Raw genomic sequence first — 22534 nt, 5'->3', positions numbered from 1 at the left:
CATCAGATTCTATTTGGATAAGTTTTGGGGGAATTTGGCTTAAAAGAGAAAAATGGTTGATTCAAAGTTGACTTTTGGGTAACAAACTTTTTTCGGGAATCCGTTAATTCCGCGAGGGTTGAATGGTCATTTAGGACTTGTGTGCATATCTGGTTCAATTCCCAAGGCACTCGAGTGCATTTTAGGAGTTGAGTTGGGAGTTAGAATTTAGGTATCATGGGGTCAACGAGACCTCCGTTGGGAATTCCGAGGCCACGAGTGCATTCTTAGTGCATTTTTCTGTGTGTCTATGTTTGTGGTTTGTGAGAAGATGGCCTCGGGTATTAGTAGGGATTTTGGAATTGAGATTGTGTTATTTTGAGGAATCTGGTTCTGGTGCCCGCTATAGCGGCACCAGTACCGCATCAGCGGCACCGCTATAGCGGTTGCCTGGCTGCTGAAGCGTCTAACGGCTTTGTGAGTGGACCACTGAGGCGGGACAGCTTCAGCGATCTTGATGCCGTAGAAGCAGTATTAGCTGAGTCAGAGGCCTCTTAATGTGTTAAAACCCTTAGACATTAAGTCATTTCCTACGCTCGTTCTTGAGGGTTAAGGAGGCGATTTTTGGATGGTTTTCACTAATTTCTTCTCTAAGGTAGAAATCTTGTCTCTAAATCATCCATTAGCTCTTCCTAATCAGTAATCCATGCCTAGATTTCTCTTAAATGGTATGAGAAAAAAAAAAGGGTTTTGTGGGTTTCTTCTCTAATGATCTCATGATGATAAAACCTTATCTATTTGGTGGAATTAGAATGGGTTAGCATGATATTGATGAGTATTGGCTATTGTAACTTCAATCTTCCTTCTTCCAAGGCTTAATTAGTGAATTTAAGGTTAGGGTTTATACCCAAATTTGGGGTTGTTTTGCCTAGAATCTGAAATAGAGTGAATTGTTGATTATTCTAGCTTGCTAATGATGGGAGTTGATCACTTGGAGGTTTAATTTCATGTTGGAACCTTTAGATCCCTAATTTCACCCTTCTAGTTCATAAACCCTATTCCATAGGTTGGGAATTTGAGTCTTGATAGAAGTAGGGTTTGTTTTGATGTTCTCCTTGATTCTAATTTCATGATTCAAATATGCTTAGACTTTCTTGATCTCGAGGCTCAAAGGAAAGAAAAGGCTAAGGAGATATTGTTAGTGTTATCGCTGTCAGCCTTCCAGGTAGGTTACGGTTTGCCCTATGGTGAGACTTCATTTAGCGAAGTATATATTTAGATAATATATTTAGAGAAAGAATGTAAAACTTCGGGTATGAAGTTGGGTTGGATATTGTCTTAGGTTGGGCCTTGTTGTGTGATTGGGGCTAGCCATCTATTGTGTTATGACTTGATTTGTTCTATTGTTGTGGGCTTGATGCCGTGTGGATATAGTAGATGTTGGAACTCTTGATATATCTTGTTCATGATATTGCAGTATCTTACTTATTGATGTTTGATATGAGGATAAGGTTCTATATGGCTTGTGTAGCCTTTTCATGATATTGTTGGTGTACCCGTGCTTGGTACTTGTGATATTGATCTAATCATTGATGTTGTACTCATACATTGCACGCATTCTCGTCCTTCATTATATAATATTTATACACTGATGATACTTGAGGAAACACTGTAATGAGCCGGGCTCAGTTGGATGAGAGTGACATGAGGTCCGATATTCGATGATTGTTTCGAAATCGTTGTTGTGTGGTAGTGACTCCCGAGATTGGTGTCGGGATCGTGAGGTGGCGGTATCCAGGTTGTTGCCGGACCATGAGGTATATGGACTCTGCAGGTCCTCCATGGGTTGTGCTACCGAGACATCGATACTTCCGTCTGGAGTAAATATGTACACAATATTGCATTGCATTCACATTTCATACATTACTGCATTGCATTGCACTATGGATTGATTGTGATGACGTTGGTGATATCCTTGTGTTATATGAATTTGGATTGGATAAGTTGAGACTTGACTTACACTTGGGTCTGGATTATGTTAACTAAACTTAGCCGGCCTATGATACCTACCAGTATTGTGGTTTTATGCTGACCTGAACTTGCTGCATTCTTTTATGGATGCAGAATTCCAGGTGGGTTCGAGCTTTGTTTCTCGTGGCTGATAGTTGCCCCGAGAGTTGCTTAGAGTCTACAGGGCGAGTACGAGACGTCCGCTGCCTTGAAGATTCATCTGTATTTATGTTTTATTTTCTATTCCAAGACATATTCGGGATTGATGTATTATTGATATTCCAGACTTGTAGATTTTAGTTAGATGCTCTTGTATGACCAGACCAGATACTGAGGCAGATTTCATTTACTTTCGCATTTTCTTATTTATATTATATTTGTGAGACTTTCACTATTTTACTTCTTCCGCTATTTTTTATTATTTGTGATATTGAGTTAAGGGTTCGCCTATCGAGGTGGGAAAGGTAGGTGCCCGCACGACTTAGTGAGATTGAGTCGTGACAAGTCGCTATCCGAGCCCTAGTTTACCGGGTCTATAATACAAGAGTGTGTCTAGTAGAGTCTCGTGGATCAGTACGATGAGCTCCGTACTTATCTACGAGAGGCTATAAGACATTTAGGAAACTTTTAATTATTGCATTCTCTTGTGCGACTTCATTCAAATTGGTATCTAGTTGATCCCAATTGGTATCTGAACTTTCTTATCTTAATCACCCACAAGGGTGGACACTCTTCCTTAAATTCTTATGTGAATGGTTGATCTATGACATGTTATGGTTTGGTATGAGATGTGTTATTCTAATTCAGGACAGTGATTAAGTTCGGTCTTTAGTGATGGCCTAAGGATTCGATTGTGTGGAGTCGCGATTAGACTCATTTATTGTGAGAGTTCGTGAGAAATGGGAAAGATAGTTCAGAGGGTTAAAGGGTCTCCATGTTTCAATAGTGGGTTGCTCGATGATATGATCGGTTTGATTTCAGCTTCATCAAGGCTTGATGAAGGTGTGTGTGACACTGATGTACCAATGGCGGATCGATGATTCAACAACGGTAGAGTATTAGACTTCAGTATGTGAGAACAAGTGTAAGTTCGGTAATGGCCATCGAATTAGGCAAATGTATTGTGATCGCGGGTAATAAAGAAAAGAAGTTGACAATAAGGACACGAAGGAAGACTGTTATGGGAAACATGTAGTGAAGTGAGACTTCATAGAACATCTTAGACATGAGTACTTTTCGTGATATTGGGAAGGGAAAAATTGGTATCTGACATGGTTTTTAGGATAAGGTTTCGATTGGTGTCAAAAGTTATTATTGATATAAGCTCATTGATCTTAAAAGACTACTCGGTTATTAAGTGGCACATCGTTTGATCGGTAAATTGAATGGGTTGTAGAGTTTTGAGAAGTTAGTAATCAACTAATGGAAATAACTTCAATTATGGGCGTATGAGATGAGTTGACTGCTATACTTCGATTTAAGGAGAGGTATTGATATTGTTTGTGGTTCGTTCGGCTCTGAGGAATGATTGGTTTAGAGGATCGAGTGGATTGAGTGTTGTTGGTTGATAGTGATAGAGTGATTTGAGATGGAATACAGGAACTGAAGGATTACAATGAGACATCTTGATATTGGGTTTAGAAGATTAAGGTTCATGAGACTTGAGGTGAGGTAGCTTGGGTACGTGAGTCGTGTCTGGATTATGGGAGCATTGTACCATGACGGTCAGAAAAAGGTTGATTGATGAGGTTGGTTGGTGTTTTCGAGATTTAGGCAGAAAGAAAATCGTTGAAACACGAGTTAGCAATGTGAGAGCTTGGTTATGATTGTACAATGCAGAGTGGGCTTGAGAGTTTATGGATGATTTGAAATGTTCAGTTATATCATAGACTAATAGAGATTAGTAGTGGACTAAGGTTGGGAACCTTGTATTTATTATGTAAAAAAATTGGTTGGATCCCCCTACTAGTGGTGTTATTGCTCGACTTGGATGATTGGACAAGAAGGGATAGTCGTGCAAGTGGTTAGACATATTCAGATTCGATAATTGACGTGATTATTCGAGGACTAGTAACGTTAAGGATTTGAGTAAAGGATTAGTAAACCTGGGTACTTGAAATGATAGAATAGGCGATGATGGGTTAAATGAGTTAAGTTCGGTATACATTTCAGAAATTAAGTAAGGTAATTCAAGCAAGGACGCTTCATTGAGATACATGAGTATATTAGTAATACTGTTGTGTGATACGCCGAATTTAGAAAGCATTCAGTTCAGGGACGTAAGCGTTAAGGAAACGCTAATGTGCAGAGTGTGTGGTACGATCCTATCTCCAGGATTAATTCGGCTAATATGTAAGATTTATGATTATATGGTATTTAATGGAGTGGATTCGAGGATTGATTACGGTATCGATGATCGTGAACTACTTAGAAATTGGGAAATTGATGAGTCGAGAAAGGTATAGTCGAGTGTGAATCAATAAGAAAAAGGTACATCCTAGGGATTTCTTGGGCCAGTATGGATTGTGTTGTCGTCTTCTTGCATTTTCCAGTTGAGATGTGCTTGTTGCGAGAGCTTAAGAAGGAAATCTACAAGGATAGACTATATGATATGACAGAGTTCTGTGATCCGCGACTAGTGAGAAGCATATTCCAGTGAACCGACTTGTTGAGGTTTATAAAAAGTGGCTTGGTGGTACACCGTCTAATAAGTTTCATAACCTTCTACAGTGGATGAGTTAGCATGCATTAGGAGAGAAGATTGTGGAATCCCTATCATGTGAGGACTAGAACTATATTTTCGAGGTGAGACCTTACTCGTGGTAATTCATTATAATTGCAAGTAATATTGACAGGATAGTTTGGATAATCGCTTTTGGTTATTAAAGACTTGGGGGTAATTGCGCAACATTTAGAGAGACAGTGTAAGATTGGATACTTTCGGATAGTTTATAAGCACATCGAGGTGACACTATGAGAGGTTCGATGGTTATATAATTACTATATGAGGCTTCAAGTTTTGCGTCGAAAATTTTGGGTTTGTATTGGATTTGCGTATCGGGTAAAGGTTGAGAAACATGGAGATTGAAATCGTAAGGTATAGCTCTTCGGTACTAAGTTGATAACTCGGATATGACACAACTTGTGGATTCGAAATGATAGACATGAGTTGTTATGCGTGAGGAAAAGATGAGAACTGACCGCCACAGAGGTACGGCAGGACTTGTTATGCGTGGTATGACTGTGATTGGTTTTGGGAATTTAGAGTCAATTCAAATGACTATTGGTGACATCCGAGAGTTGTCCATTCATTCAGGGTCAGCATGGTTCGAGTTTAGCTTAATGGTCTATGGTTATATTTCTAGGAAGATATTTAAAATTCGATCTGTTTCGGCTTAGATTTGAGGTATGATAGATTTACCGAGCTTTGTCAAGGTTCCCCAGTGGATTTGACGATATTTTCTGAGAACAGTTACTAGCATAGGTTAACGATTTACAATGAGCCTAGTACAGATTGAGGAGGAACTGTTGTGGAGAGGTCTTTATAGTGATCGGTTGGGTTCCGACGGACTTTGCTCGGTGAGGTATTCAGTGGTATGGTTCCTGTATTGTGATTTGAAGGTTTAAGAAGACTTGAAACTAGCCAAGTTGGCTGTCAGTAAGATCACTCTTGATGGGATTACGTAAGGATCTTAGATGAATCAAGGGTTCTTTTTAGCGAAAGTAAGTTATGGGTTCCAAATTTTGGTATGCATGTTCATATGTTCCAAGAAATCGCGATGCAAGTAATAACTTTAGAAGATGTGGGAGAAGAAGTTAGCAGAATCAAAGAATTAGAGTAGAGCAATTCATTTATTCGAGGATTAGTTGTGAAGGGAATTCGAATGCGGGGATATGAGAGTTGAAGCTTGAGCTAAGTTTAGAGAGTTGTGACTGGTAAAGTGAGCGAGCAGGTTTTAAGGTTACACTCATGTAGGCTGTCATGCGATGTGGGAAGAAGGGCAAGTGAGCTTGAGATTTAGTGGCCTGTTTGAGACTATTCGTTGTTTGATCCTGTGTTTTGTGAGTTAGTTATTCACCAGGTCTGTCGGGAGTTCATCCAATTTTCCTTGTTTCTATGTTGAAGGAGTGCCATTCTGATGGTACCTATATCATTCATTAGGATTCAATTTTGGTTTGATGAGAATCTTTCCTAGTAGGAGAAGCCCGTTATGTGTTGAGATATCCCCAGTTGTTATGGGCTAAGGTATCCTTTCCCATTCTCTTCCTTGTCGCTGGAGGACGAGAGATTGTTTAGTTGGTATATGATGTAACGACCCGTTTGGTCGTTATTGCATTTCCTACCCTTTTTAACCCTTTTTTGAACTTTATTGGCTCATATTTGACCCGCGGGGACCATTGGCATGCTTTCCGAGGTCATCGGAGTTGATTTGGATAAGTTTTGGGGGAATTTCACTTAAAAGCAAAAAAAGGGTTGACTCAAAATTGACTTTTGGGTAAACGGGCCTTTTTCGGGAATCCGTCAATTTCGAGAGGTCCGGATGTTCATTTAGGACTTGTGTGAATATCTGGTTCGGTTCCCAATGTGCTCGGGTACATTTTGGGACTTGAGTTGGGAAGTTTGAATTTAGGTATCGGGGGTTGACTCGGTCAGCGATACCTCCATTGGGAATTCCGAGGCCACGAGTGCGTTCTTAGAGTGTTTTTATGTGTGTCTATATTTGTGGTTTGTGAGCAGATGTCCTCGGGTATTAGTTAGAATTTCGGGATTGAGATTGTGTTATTTTGAGGAATCTTGTTCTGATGCCCTCTATACACCAATACCTCATCAGCGGCACCGTTATAGCGGTTGCCTGGCTGCTGAAACGGCTAAGGGCTTTTTGAGTGGACCGCCGAGGCGGGACCGCTTGCTGCAGAAGCAGTATTAGTTGAGTCAGAGGCCTTTTAATATGTTAAAACCCTTAGATATTAAGTCATTTCCTATACTCGTTCTTGAGGGTTAAGGAGGCGATTTTTGGAGGGTTTTCACTGATTTCTTCTCTAAGTTAAACATCTTGTCTCTAAATCATCCATTAGCTCTTCCTACTCAATAATCCATGCCTAGATTTCTCTTAAATGGCAAGAGAAAAAAAGGGGATTTTGTGGGTTTCTTCTCTAATGATCTTATGATGATAAAACCTTGTCTATTTGGTGGAATTAGCATGGGTTAGCATGATGTCGATGGGTATTAATTGTAACTTGAATATTCCTTTTTCCATGGCTTAATTGATGAATTTAAGGTTAGCATTTATACCCAAATTTGGGGGGTTTGCCTAGAATCTGACATAGAGTGAATTGTTGATTATTATAGCTTGCTAATGGTGGGAACGGATCACCTAGAGGTTTAATTTCATGTTGAGACCTTTAGATACCTAATTTCACCTTTCTAGTTCATAAACCCTATTCCATAGGTTAGGGATTTGGGTCTTGATAGAAGTAGGGTTGGTTTTGATGTTCTCCTTGATTCTAATTGCATGATTCGCATGCTTAGACTTTCTTGATCTCTAGGCTCAAAGGAAAGGAAAGGCTAAGGAGATATTGTTGGTGTTATTGCTGTTCGGCCCTCCAGGTAGGTTATGGTTTACTCTATGGCTTGATTGTGATAATGTTGGTGATATACTTGTGTTATGTGGATTTGAATTGGATATGTTGAGACTTGGCACACTTGGGTTTAGTTGCTATAACCTAGGTGACGATGTGTACTCGGTTTCTGAATTGTGTTTGACTTATACTGGTTGTTTTACCTATTTATCTTAGTTTATTGTCTGGATTATGCTAGCTAAACTTAGTCGGCCTATGATACCTACAAGTACTGTGGTTTTGTACTGACCTGCACTTATTGTATTATTTTGTGAATGCAGAATTCCAGGTGGGTTCCTCCTCTGTATCTCGTGGCTGAGAGTCGCCCTGAGAGTTGCTTAGAGTCTACACGGTGAGCACGAGACGTCTGCCGCTTGAAGATTCTTCTTTATTTATGTCTTATTTTCTATTCCTATACATATTTGGATTTGATGTATTATTGATATTCCAAACTTGTAGATTTTAGTTAGATGCTCTTGTATGACCAGACCAGATACTGATGTTGATTTCATTTACTTCCGCATTTTCTTATTTATATTATATTTGTGAGACTTTCACTATTTTACTTCTTCCGCTATTTTCTATTATTTGTGATATTGAATTAAGGGTTCGCCTATCGAGGTGGGAAAGGTTGGTGCCCGCACGGCTTAGTGAAATTGGGTCGTGACACCTGGGTGGTAGAGAATATCCACATCATAATCCTTAAGTAATTCGAGCCATCTTCTCTACCTAAGATTCAGCTCTTTTTGCTTGAAACTATACTGCAGGCTTTTATGATCCGTGAAAATATCAACATGCACCCCATACAAATAATGACGCCATATCTTAAGCGTAAAAACCATGGCTGCCAACTCTAAGTCATGAGTCAGATAATTATTTCGATGAGTCTTAAGCTGATGAGATGCATAAGCTACAACCTTACCATACTGCATTAAGACATATCCGAGACCAATTCTCGAAGCATCACAATATACAACGAACCCTTCAGTTCCCTCTGGTAGCGTCAAAACTGGAGCAGAATTCAATCTCTTCTTCAACTCTTCAAAGCTTTGCTCACAAACATCTGACTACTAAAACTTAACCTTTTTCTGAGTCAACGGGTAGAAATAGAGAAAAATCCCTCGACAAATTGTCTATAATAACCCGCCAGACCCAGGAAACTCCTTATATCAGAAACTGAAGTGGGTCTGGGCTAATTTTTTACGGCATCTATCTTCTGAGAGTCAACCTTCACACCTTCACCTGAAATTACATAGCCTAAAAATGCCACTGACTTAAGCCAAAATTCACACTTTGAGAATTTAGCATAAAGCTCACGATCCTGAAGTGTGTACAACACTATTCTGAGATGTTCTGCATGTTCAGCCTCACTACGGGAATACACCAAAATATCATTGATGAAGACAATAATGAATAAATCAAGATAAGACTTGAAGACCTTGTTCATAAGATCCATGAAAGCAGCCGACACATTTGTCAACCCAAAAGACATTACAAGAAGTTCAAAATGACAATAACGGGTTCTGAAAGCGGTCTTTGGAATGTCAACTTCCCTAACCTTTAACTGATGGTATCCTGATCTGAGGTCAATCTTGGAATAACACTAGGCACCCTGAAGTTGGTCAAATAAATCATCTATTCTTGGAAGAAGGTATATGTTCTTAATGGTGACCTTGTTCAACTGACGATAATCAATGCATAAGCATAAGGAACCATCTTTCTTTCAGATGAACAAGATTGGCGCACCCCAAAGTGAAACACTAGGCCTAATAAATCCCTTATCAAGGAGATCTTTTAACTGGGCTTTTAGCTTTTTAACTCTGTTGGAGCCATTCTGTATGGCGGAATGGATATCGGCTGAGTGTCGAGAAGTAGATCAATTCCAAAGTCAATCTCCCTGTCAGGAGGGACTCTGGGAAGAACTTCTGGGAAGACCTCTGGAAACTCATTAACGATTGGTACGGACTGAAGGGTTGGAGTTTGGGTATCTGAATCCCTGACTCGAACTAAGTGATAGATATACCCCTTGGAAATCATCTTTCTGGCCTTAAGATAGGAAATAAATCTACCCCTAGGTACCACTGAATTACCCTTCCATTCTATGACTGGTTAATTAGGAAATTCAAATCTTAGTGTTTTGGTCCTACAACTTACTCTGGCATAACATAAAGATAACCAATCCATACCCACGATTACATCAAAGTCTACCATCTCCAACTCTACTAAGTCAACTATGGTTCTGCGGTGATAGACTAAAACTGGGCAACCCCTATAAATACGCCTAGCTATAACTGACTCCCCAACTAGGGTTGACACCTCAAGGGGTTTATGCAACTTTTCTGGTTCAATCGCAAATTTCTTAGCAATAAATGGGGTTACATAAGATAAGGTGGATCCTGGGTTAATAAGGGCATAGACGTCAAAAGTGAAAACTATTAGTGTACCTGTGACAACATCTGCACATGCCTTCGTGTCTTAGTGACCTGCCAGCGCATACAAACGATTCTGACCACCGCCCGTATTGCCAGACTTTGCAGCTGCATGCCCCTGCTGGGATTGAGAATTACGAGGAGCTTTTGAATTTGTGGATTGGGCCACATTACCTCCGGTACCTTGTCTAGTTGACGGATAATCTCTCTGAAAATGGCCCTGCTGGCGACTCCCATACCAAACAACCATACCCATGCGACACACCCCTGGGTGTCTCTTACTACACTTGCTACAAATAGGAATGTCATAGGTTTTCTGAGCCACACTAGTCTGAGAATAGGAGTAAGTTGGCCTGGAATTCTGTCTATTCTGATCATTACTGAACTTTGGGACTGTGGCACTGGCTACCGATGGAGCAGGTCTTGATGACCTATTCTTAAAGAATTTTCTGCCTCCATCTCCCGCATGAGTCATGAATGAAGGTACCTGCAGACTTACCTCTTTTCCTGATTTCCCTCTCTTTCTCTTTCTGAAAAGCTTTTTCTTCTTTCATTCGGTCGTCATTACTTTGCACAAAATCAACCGTCTTGGTAATAGTCATGTTGTTGTTCTGAGAAGCCATATTTGCATCACCGTGCAAATCAAATTTGAGTCCAAGCACAAATCTCCTAATTGCGACCCTTATATCGAGAACCATATGGGGAGCATGCTTGGCCAACAAAACAAACTTTTGATAATATTCTTAGACTGTCATGTTATTCTGCCTTATCCTCTCGAACTCAATAGCCTTTGCTTCCCTGAACTCGATTGGCATGAAGTGGTCAAGAAAAGCATCTGCAAACTCATCCCAAGTAGCAGGAAGTGCCTCTTCAGTTGTTCCCATGGCTTATACCAGATATGGGCCAAGTCCTGTAACTGAAAATCACCAAACGCTGGTGCTTCTATCTCAGTAGCATCCATAATGTGGAACACCTTTTTCAACCCATCTTTATAGTTCTACGGATCCTCCTCTGCCTTAGTCCCTGTGAACACTGGAGGTTTCATCCGCATGAATTCCTGAGACCTGGAACTAGTAGATCCTCCACTAGCACTAGCGCTAGGCGCCGTTTCCTGATGCTGAGCCTGATTAGCCACAATCTGGGTGAGCAACTGAATAGCTCCCCTAACATCCATGTCCAAAGCATTAGGAGGTGTAGCAGTAGCATTAGCTGGGGCGGCTGTCTAAACCTGAGTATTCCCTTATGTAGCTGCATCAGCAATAGACCTTTGGCTAGTAGATGTATTCCTCTTGTTGTACTTTCTTTTCAGAGCCATTTTTTGAACTACGTAATTCGCATGATTTAGAAGAGTTCTTGAGAGTACTACTCTAATTGCACGATCTAGAGTATGAAAGAAGTAAGACAATCCCAAATGATTTGGTGTTCAACAATTTATATGTGTGGGGCTTTCACACATATAAAAGCGACACCACTGGACACGGTTTCATAGACTCCCTAAGACAGTTGAACCTAGTGCTCTGATACTATGCTTTGTCACGCCCCGAATCATGGCCTGGACGTAACACGACACTTGGTGCCTTACTATATGTGACCAAGCGAACCACATGGCTTGCTGAATCTTCATGAGGCATAACATAAGCGGAATATAACATGAAACATGATAAGCCTTAATAAAACATGAAAATTCATGATATTTAATAAATACTTGTTTAAAACATGAATGCGAAAATATCATAAATTGAGCCAAAGATGGCTATACGACTCTAAGTATCTGACATAACTGACTGACTAGTCTATGAAACCTCTAACATGAACATGAGTTTGCAAAACATAACTGCTGGGACAAGGCCCCCAGCATACCTTAACTGCATAACTGACATAAATGTAAATAGTGACTAAACCCCGAAGAAGATGGGGATCACCAAAAGCTGATACGTGGATGATCTTACTGAGCAGATATGTCATCTTGTAAATCCATACCTGCATTGTGAAATGCAGGCCCCGAGCAATAGAAAGGGGACGTCAGGACGTTGAATGTACTGGTATGTAAAGCAACTTAATGAAATAAACATGGCACATGAAATAACATGATCAGAGCTTAAACTAAAACTGAAACCTAGTCATGAACATGAGTGTATAAATATAACCGACAACATGAATCACCACGTGGGTACGTGGAGTCTGGTACCTGGCCAGACAAGCAGAGCTCTCATACCTTGCAAGGGGTATAAGATATAAACATGGCATGAAAGGATCCAATCAATAAAGCATAAATGAATCATCCTAAACATGGGTGGAGCGATCCTTATCCTACGGTGGCTAGCGTAGTTTCAGGCTATTAAAGCCTTCTCGGTAATCTGTTCAACTCCCAAAAGCATGAACATAATATAGGTAGCATCTGAGCCCATAGTTTTTCATAAAGCATGACTTGCATTATACATGGATGTAGTTACATAATATACTTGCATGAAAACGTGTAAACATGTAGAGTTTTTCATGAAAATAAACATAGTAATTTATAACCTGCATGTGAGAACCCATAGAATGCAAATGATGGGTTTTTCATGGATTACAAACAGATTCTCAATAACCAAAATGGAATATCAAGAACACAATAACGAACTACGTATAGAAACATGGTACATCGTGGTATATAAACTTAGGGATATCATGAACATATCTAAAATCCTAGTTTTGGTGAACTCTTGTATGATCATGGAGGAACGTGGCTTGGGGAAGAACAAAGATGTTCCAACACGTGGATAGAAGCCCTACTTACCTGGTAATGCTCCTAACTTGTAATAAAAAAATGAACTTTGAAGAAGAATTCCAAAATCTTGAATCTTGAACCTTGAGATGGGTTTTCTTGAAAACCCTAGGTTGTTAACATAGGATTTCGCTTATAATTCACGTATAATCATTAAAGTTCGCTTGGGAATACACAGGAAGGACTTAACTTGATGTATGTGGATGAGGAGAAGAGAGAATGGTCTTTCTAGGGCTTGGGGATGTGAAGAATGAAGCGAAAAAGCCTTAAAACGAAGTTTTAAAGTTGCTGTCGGACCTGTTTTATGCTCACTTTAGACCCATTTTAAGGCCCTCAAATTAGATTTACAAATCGTAAATCCTACCGTAAATCTGTAATAGTTTGCTTCATCTTTGGACAATCTTATGGCCCAAATTTATAGCCCGTAAATTCTGCTGTAAATCGGCAGAACACTGTTTTAGTTTAACAGACATAACTTTTTGTACAGATGTCTGTTTGACCTCCATAATATACCGTTGGAAAGGTATTTTACATATCTACAACTTTCATGAGGAAGTTTTCCCAAATTTCATATAGAGTTTTTTATGTACTCACTTTAAGTGAAACCTGGTGCAAACTCACTTGAAAACATGCTCTGTAGGGTAGCTTCTGACTTTTTTGCCCAAGGACTAGTCTTATGTCTTGATTGAGTTTCCAACGCCATTTCTACACTACTCATATTGGTGTTACAGCTATACACCATTACTATTAGGACAACGTGAGGTACAACAATTCTACACACTTCCCCTGTGAATCCTATGATGTTGAGTTTTATGCGAGTAGAAGTTGAAAGGACTTCCAGAACTTGGCTGTAAATTGTGTTCCTCTATCTGTAATAATGGATAGTGGAATACCATGAAGTCACACAATTTCTTTGAGATACAATCTCGCATAATCTTCTGCTGAGTAGGTAGTTCTAATCGGAAGAAAATGAGCTGCTTTTGTGAGTCTGTCCACAATCACCCATATAGAATCATACTTGCCTCGGGAATGAGGTAACCCCACAATAAAATCCATGTTGATTACTTCCCATTTCCAAGTAGGGATTTCCATGGCTTGCAATAATCCTCCTGGCTTTTGATGTTCGACTTTTACTTGTTGGCAATTTGGACACTGAGCTACAAATTCTGCTATGTCTCTCTTCATACCATCCCACCAGTATAATAGTTTAAGATCATGATACATCTTGGTTGCACCTGGGTGAATAGAATACCGAGAATAATAGGCTTCCTCTAGAATTTGACGACGCAATTCTACCACATTCGGCACACACAGTCTGCCTCGGTATCTAAGAATTCCATCCATAGAAACATCAAATGGAGACTTCTCTCTTTCATGAGATATGTCTCTATAATGGCATAGTTTAGGATCTTCATACTGATGCTCTTTCATTTCCATGTTCAAGGACGAGACTGTGGGATCATTAATGTCAATCCCTACACTACCCGAATCAATTACACGTACTCCAAGATTAGCTAATTGATGGAGCTCGTGAACCATCTCTTTCTTTTCTGGAGGAACTTCGCATAAACTGCCCATTGATCGGCGGCTAAGCGCGTCGGCTACTACATTTGCCTTTTCGGGGTGGTACAAGATATTTACATGGCAATCTTTCAATAACTCTAACCACTGCCTCTGCCGCAGATTCAACTCCTTCTGTTTGAAAATGTACTGAAGACTCTTGTGATCTGTATAGATATCAACATGTACTCCATACAAGTAATGTCTCCACATTTTCAGTGCATGAATAACCGCAGCCAATTCGAGATCATGAGTTGGATAGTTCTTTTCATGTTTCCGCAACTGTCTCGAAGCATATGCAATAACTCTACCGTGCTGCATTAACATGCATCCTAATCCAACGCCGGAAGCATCACAGTACAAAACATAACCATCTGGCCCTTCTGGAAGTGTTAAGACCGGAGCTGAGGTCAATCTGTCTTTCAACTCTTGGAAACTGCGTTCACAAGCATCATTCCACTGAAATTTAGCTGACTTCTGGGTTAGCTTCGTCAATGGGGCTGAAATAAATGAGAAGCCCTCTACGAATCTTCCATAATAACCTGCCAAACCTAGAAAACTATGGACATCTGTAGGCGTTGTAGGCCTTGGCCAAGTCTTCACAGCTTCAATTTTCCGAGTATCGACTCGAATACCATCATTTAAAATAATGTGGCCCAGAAATGTTACAGAATTCAGCCAAAACTCGCACTTTGAAAATTTTGCATATAATTCTCGGGCTCGAAGGATTCCAAGAACGATACGTAAATGATCTGCATGTTCTGATTCTGTGCGAGAGTATACCAAGATGTCATCAATAAATATTATCACGAACAAATCCAAGAGTGGCCTGAATACATTATTCATCAAATTCATGAACACTGCCGGAGCGTTAGCCAACCCAAATGACATCACCCAAAATTCATAGTGGCCATATTTCATTCTGAAAGCTATTTTGGGAATATCTTCTTCTCTAACCCTCACTTGATGATAACCCGACCTCAAGTCTATTTCAGAAAACCACTTGGCATCTTGCAATTGATCAAACAAATCATCTATCCTCGGAAGAGGATATTTGTTCTTTACCGTCACTTTGTTCAACTGCCTATAGTCGATGCACATTCGTAGAGATCCGTCTTTCTTTCTTACAAACAAGACTGGTGCTCCCCACGGGGATGAACTGGGTCTAATGAACCCCTTTTCAAGCAAATCTTTCAACTGCGCCTTCAGCTCTTTCAATTCTTCCGGAGCCATTTGATAAGGAGGAATAGAAATAGGCTTGGTGTCCGGCAACACATCAATGGCGAAGTCAATCTCTCTTTCTGGAGGAAGACCTGGAAGTTCATCAGGAAATACATCCGGAAATTCATTCACTACCGGAACGGATTGGAAAGTTGGTGACTTTGCTTCAGTGTCGTGAACTCGAACTAGATGATAAATATAACCCTTCGCTATCATCTTTCTTGCCTTAAGGTAGGAAATAAACCTACCTTTTGGAGATGCTGCATTACCCTTCCATTCAAGCACGGGCTCTCCCGGAAATTGGAATCGAACTACTTTCAATCGGCAATCTACATTAGCATAGCACGAGGCCAACCAATCCATACCCATAATCACATCAAAATCCAACATTTCCAGCTCAATCAAACCAGCTTTGGTCTGGCGATCACATATCACAATTACACAATTTTTGTACACCTGTCTTGCTATCACGGGATCACCAACCTGAGTATATACCTCAAAAGGTTTTATTGGCTCAGGTTTCACCCCAATATAACCAGCAACATATGGAGTAATATAAGAGAAAGTAGAACCCGGATCTATCAATGCATACACATCATGGGAAAATACGGATAATGTACCTGTAACCACATCCGGGGAGGACTCAAGATCTTGTCATCCGGCTAACGCATATACATGGGGCTGAGTGGCACCTGAAGTAGATGATGCCCCTCTGCCTCTACCTCAACCTGCTGACATCTGGGGAGTTTGCCCTACCGGGCATACTGAGGAAGAACCAGCTGCTGAACCTGTGGGCTGAACCCCACCTATACCATACCGCGATGGACAATCTCGGATCAAATGTCCAGTCTGTCCACAAATATAGCAATCATCTGTGTCCTGGCGACATGGCCCTGAGTGTAATTTCCGGCACCGGCTACATCGTGGAACTGGTGGTCTCCTCTGACTATAATCACCCCCAAACTGAGAACCCGAAGCTCTCGAACTCTGACCCTGTCCTGAAGGACAGGAGCGGTCAAATCTCCTATTTGCAAATCGTGGAGGTGCACTATTCACTGACTGGCCTGAATGTCGGGAATAAGTCTGCCTCGATCCCCTTCTATAATCGCTACCTGTCCCCATGGATCAGGCCCGTTTGCTTTGCCTTCTATCAATGTTGCGATCACCCCTTTGTGGTTGCTGTCGTCCCTCTAAGTTCTGGGCATGGGCTTGTATTCGTGAAATATCCATCCCTTCTTGCAACGAAGCCGTCAAGTAATCTCTGAACAAATGTGGCCCCAAGCCACTCACAAATCTATGCACCTGATCTCCCATGTCATCCACCATAGTATGCTATACTCCCGGGCACTCCTACTTCCTTGCTTCAAATTTAGAAATTTATCCGCTCTAGCTCGGCGGACCTCGGGTGGCAAATAGTGACGGATAAAAGCATCTACAAATACAGGTGGAGGCGCATTCTCTTGTCTCGATGCTATCCAATTATTATACCACAATACCGCCACATCTCGGAGTCTATACGATGCCACCTCCACGGATTCGGTCTCGGAGGAGTGAATAATTTTCAATGTCCTCAACATCTCATCTATGAAACCTTGCGGTCTTCATCCGGCTTTGACCCGAAAAACTCCGGAGGATTCAAACTCATAAAGTCACGGCTCGGGTACTAGCTGACCGATCACTTGGGCTCGCATTCTGCCGCTGTGCCTGAGTGGCAACCAACTGTGTCAATAGATGTATGGCCTCGATCACTTGTTGACCCGAAGCAACCGGTGGAGGAATTGGAGCTGGAGCTCCTCCTTGTTCTTCCACATTAGGTGGGGTGGAAGAAGTATTAGATAAGGCCTCATTATGTGATTCGCCCTCTTCTATATTCATCAGAGGCTCTCTTTCTACCCGCCTTTTTGTCGTAGTCTTGCCCTTCTGGCCTGCTGTAGCTTTTCCCTTTGGCGACATTTCTGAAATCACAACACACTATTAGGGAGGATAAAATCTTATACACAGCTTTATTGCACGATCTCATAAGAAGAAAGATGGTCATTTTTCCTAAATGCCCCGTAACCTCCTGTTTATTGATGAGGCGCGCAACACACCATAAATAAGACTCTACTAGACACGGCTCGTAGACACTTCCTAGGACTGAACTGCTTTGATACAACTTTTTTCATGACCCAGCTAGGGGCCGCGACGGGTACCCGGGGCTAACCCCCGAGCACCGCTCGTTCTATTACTCATTATACTCATTCAACGATCCTTTATCAATTCTATACCCAAATTATAAGGAAATCATCTTTCATTTGAAAACATAAATACTTTTATATGCTTAAGCCCTTCGGCCATCAAAATAATATATATACATAGTAGCAAGCTTGTGAGACCACATCACCCACACTGCGAATCTACGAGCCTCTACTGGAGTACTAGACATAAGGACGGGACAGGACCCCGTCGTGCCCAACCTGTACAAATATACACAAAAGAATAATCAAGCACCTCCGAAACAAAGGAGTGCTTTCAATCAGCTATCAGCTCCTACGAGTCTGGATCAAGCTCTCCTTCCTGTCTACCTGTGGGAATGAACATGTCACGACCCAACCCCGTGGGCCGTGACCGGTGCCCTAGGTGGGCACCTATACGTACCCGATACCCAGATTAGCAAATTAACAGAATAATAATATAATAACATTAGTGAACACTGCAGAATTTAACAGAAAGGTAGGCTTGGCACACATAGGCCGAGAAGGCCGTCATAGAAAAAAATACCCCAAACGTATGTACAGAACCCACACAGATATATCCACAGACCTCTACAGAACATAACACAGTCATAAGACGGGACAGGGCCCCGTCATACCCAGAATACTGTACACATCCAGATAGTAGTGTCAGACTGTACCAAAATATGGGCTCTGAAGAAGAGAGCGCCCCAAAATAGCAGTAGTAGGATCCTAAACGTGTGGATCGGCAAACCTGTCGTCTGTACCTGCGCGGCATAAAAACGCAGCCCCCGAAGAAAGGGGGTCAGTACGAAATATGTACTGAATATGTAAAGCAGAATTACAGAAGCATAAACCATAACAGATTCAGAAAACTGAGTAGAAAATCCTGAGTGTCATATGCATATTTTCAAAACAGACAGAGTATGTACAAAATCATATGTCATATCATATCCGGCCCCAGCCATGGGGCTCGGCAGACAGAACGTGGTCACCCTCCCGACATCGGTGCCACAACAGATGGGAATCAGAAAAAGGGGGCGTGGCCCCGTATCATAAAATGTCATATCAGAATGGCCATAACAGATCAGATCAGAACGGCGGACATGGCACATCATACTCCATAGACCCATGTACGCGTATACCTGCCCCCTCATCTCGGGGCGCGGCGAACAATGCAGAAGATTACGCTTGACAACATATCCTGGCCCGGGCTCAGTGTGGGAAACGTTGGGACATCCACGAATAGAGTAGTGAGAAACTAATGCAATTTTAAAACGTCATAATTATCTTCAAAGACTCGACGAAGCGTATCGAAGACGAATAAATCAAATGGAATAAAACGGGATCAGAATAACACATTTCGTATGTCAAAATAAATTACGGAAGTATAGCTTTCCCGAAGTCATACCGGGTATCAAAATAATTCATTAGGCTTGATAGAATATATAAACCACATTCTTTAGATAATTTAAAGGTAGTCAACACATTTTCTTTCAAAAAAATTTGCTTAAAAAGGAAGCCTTAACTCATAAGGGCAAAATCGTAATTAGCGGGCCCGCCTCGGGACAAACAAGGCGGCGGGCTCAAATAGTGTTCTTTAACCAAATGGAGTCACCTAAAAAGGTTCTACGGACATTCGGCGACGTTTCGAGTAGTTTGAAGCAAAGGTGCCTTATTTCAAGCAAAGGGCACCAAAGATGTTCAATTCCATTGAAGGAAAAACGGAAAATTTCCTTTGCGGGTTCCGAGGGCCACGAGGTCCTTCGAGGCCCGGATCCGACCCTAACTCACTAAAGGCATGCCAAGGGAAGTAATAGGGTTGCTTTACATACCTTTCACGCTCCTAACGCCTTCCAAACGTCACTTCCCGTTTCGTCGAAAAACTGCAAATGGTCAAGTTTACCATTTGTAAGCCATAATTACCAAAGTCTCAATTTAATGCAAATTTGGCTACCGAAATTTCGGCAGCACTTCCCCTATACATATAGCACCCCGAGAATTCAACTCGGCTATAATTCATCAACAACAACCCAAACAACCACAACAATAGCATCAATGAACATTAAAAGTGCAAATATCCTTCAAGTAGCAATTTTCCTCACAAGTTAACATAGTTATCAATTCAACCCAAAATTTCGAATTAACGTTATAATGTCACACCCATTATCATCTAAGATCATCACCACATAACTTTAGAGACATATCATACCATTTCTCTTAGGATATACACTTGATATACAAGATATACACTTTTCCGCCAAAAGTATAACTTATGCAAAACATCAAATCTTTGGCATATGATTTCATAACAAGTTTCCAACTTCCAAATTCACCCATGAACATCATAATTCACAACCAAACACTTCACTTCCTTAACGTCGGAAAAATCATACTAAAACGACATAGGTTTTTACCTTCCAATTCAATACCAACTTATATCATTCTAACTTCATTCACATCTCAAGCATTACAATTACACTCCAACACACTAAACAAACTTAATCCATTTTATTCTCAAGTCATATACACCACACGGCCAAATGCTATCTTTAGCCATTTAATCAAATTTATTCCACTTTCATTCTCAACATGAATTCCATCACATTCACAACTAGAATACAACATAATTTCAATTCTTCATTAGCATATAATGCATGCATATACACGGCCATACATATATACTACATACCCACTTTGCAAACTTCTATTTCTTCATACAATCAACACATTTCCATAAACTACAACACAATCAAGACTTCATAACACAAATAAAAGGTAGAAATTCTTACCTTTTCTTCAAGTTCCTTCACTTGGAGATGTGATCACCTTGAGGAATCCAAAGCTCCCCACTCCAAACCAACTACACCAAGATGCAAAGGGACCTTGAATGAGTAGGAAATCAACAAGATTTGAATTTTTGGGACAAGATTTTTGAGGGGTATTTTTCTCCACCTCACCCGAAACCCTCTCTTCTCTTTCTTATTTTTTTTTTGCTTTGTTTGTTCTTGCTCTAATGGATGAATATGAAGACTTGGTCTTCTTATAATTAATTGTCACATGCCTAGCACATGACCACATTAATTTGGGCTTGGGCCAAGGCCTACTATGGCCGGCCACTTCAATGGATTGGGCTCCAATTCACTTAAATTTTTTTGAGCCCAATAACTTATGGATCACATTTGTAATTCCCGAAACTAATTTCCAAAATTCCAAAATTACCCTTGGCCTTGTCCCAAACTTTCATGATTCTATTCTTTCATGCATAACTCCTATGTTCAACAAAACATCAAATTTGACCTCATATCTCAAAATTCCAATATTTATCAAATTTTTCCAAACGTGTGAAAACACGGGATATAACATCCTCCCCCCCTTTTGAACATTCGTCCTCGAATGTAAAATCAATCTTATGGGGTTTGAAAATACTTTGGGGGCGTTCATGCTCACAGACAACATATAATCACATACGATTTATATAGAAATGAACTTAAGCAGGGATTCGAGGTTACCTGTGGCCATAGGGAACAGATGAGGGTATTTCTTCTTCATTTCTTCCTCCGACTCCCAGGTCATCTCCTCCCGGTTATCATTCCGCCACAGTACCTTAACGGAAGCCACATCTTTATTTCGGAGCCTCCTTACCTGGCGATCCAAAATAGATACGGGCTGCTCCTCGTACGATAACTGCTCCGTCACCTGAATATCATCGGCAGGGAATACTCTGGAAGGGTCCCCGATGCATTTACGAAGCATAGAGACGTGGAACACCGGATGCACCGCTTCCAAATCAGATGGCAGATCTAACTCATAGGCGACATTCCCAGCTTTCCGAACAATCTGATAAGGCCCAATATAACGCGGACTGAGCTTACCCTTCCTGCCGAACCGCATCACGCCTTTCATAGGCGATACCTTCAGAAATACCCAATCGCCTACCTGAAACTCTAACGGTCGACGCCTACTATCCGCGTATGACTTCTGTCGACTCTGGGCTGCCAACAGTCGCTCTCGAATAAGTTTCACCTTATCCACAGCCTGCTGGACCATATCCGGGCCAATCAACTCTGTCTCGCCAATATCAAACCAGCCAACCGGCGATCTGCACTTCCTGCCATATAAAGCCTCGTACGGAGCCATCTGGATGCTGGAATGGTAACTGTTGTTATATGCGAACTCGATCAACGGCAAGTGATCGTCCCAGCTGCCTCTGAAATCAATAACGCAGGCCCGCAACATATCCTCCAGCGTCTGTATAGTGCGCTCGGCCTGACCGTCGCTCTGAGGATGAAACGCTGTGCTCAAGCTCACCTGAGTCCCTAGACCCTCCTGAAAGGACCTCCAGAAATGCGCCGTAAACTGGGCGCCTCTGTCAGAGATAATAGATAGAGGAACTCCGTGAAGCTTCACAATCTCCCTAATATAGAGCCTGGCATAATCCTCTGCGGAATAAGTAGTCCTGACGGGAAGAAAATGGGCTGATTTCGTCAGCCTATCCACGACGACCCAAATGGAATCATACTTCCGTGGAGTGCGAGGCAAACCCGTAACGAAATCCATATTAATAGCCTCCCACTTCCATGTCGGAATCTCCATCTCCTGCAACAGTCCTCCCAGCTTCTGGTGCTCAATCTTGACCTGCTGACAATTAGGACACTGAGCGACGAACTCTGCGATGTCCCGCTTCATACCGTCCCACCAGTATAAACATCGAAGGTCGTGATACATCTTCGTAG

General features: G+C 41.3%; 1 protein-coding gene across 1 annotated transcript; it reads right to left on the bottom strand.

Annotated features, from left to right (window-relative positions):
* Positions 1–10083: 10083 nt before the first annotated feature.
* LOC132601445 (uncharacterized) lies at positions 10084–10735 on the bottom strand. Its single transcript, XM_060314524.1, has 2 exons — positions 10537–10735; positions 10084–10442 (listed from the first exon to the last, which is right to left on the bottom strand). Exons 1-2 carry the CDS (start codon positions 10733–10735, stop codon positions 10084–10086), a joined length of 558 nt encoding a protein of 185 aa, XP_060170507.1.
* Between the last annotated feature and the right edge of the window lie 11799 nt (positions 10736–22534).

Source organism: Lycium barbarum, chromosome 7, assembly GCF_019175385.1.
Source record: "Lycium barbarum isolate Lr01 chromosome 7, ASM1917538v2, whole genome shotgun sequence".
NCBI classification, from domain to species: domain Eukaryota; kingdom Viridiplantae; phylum Streptophyta; class Magnoliopsida; order Solanales; family Solanaceae; genus Lycium; species Lycium barbarum.
This window is presented reverse-complemented; position numbering and strand designations above follow the sequence as displayed.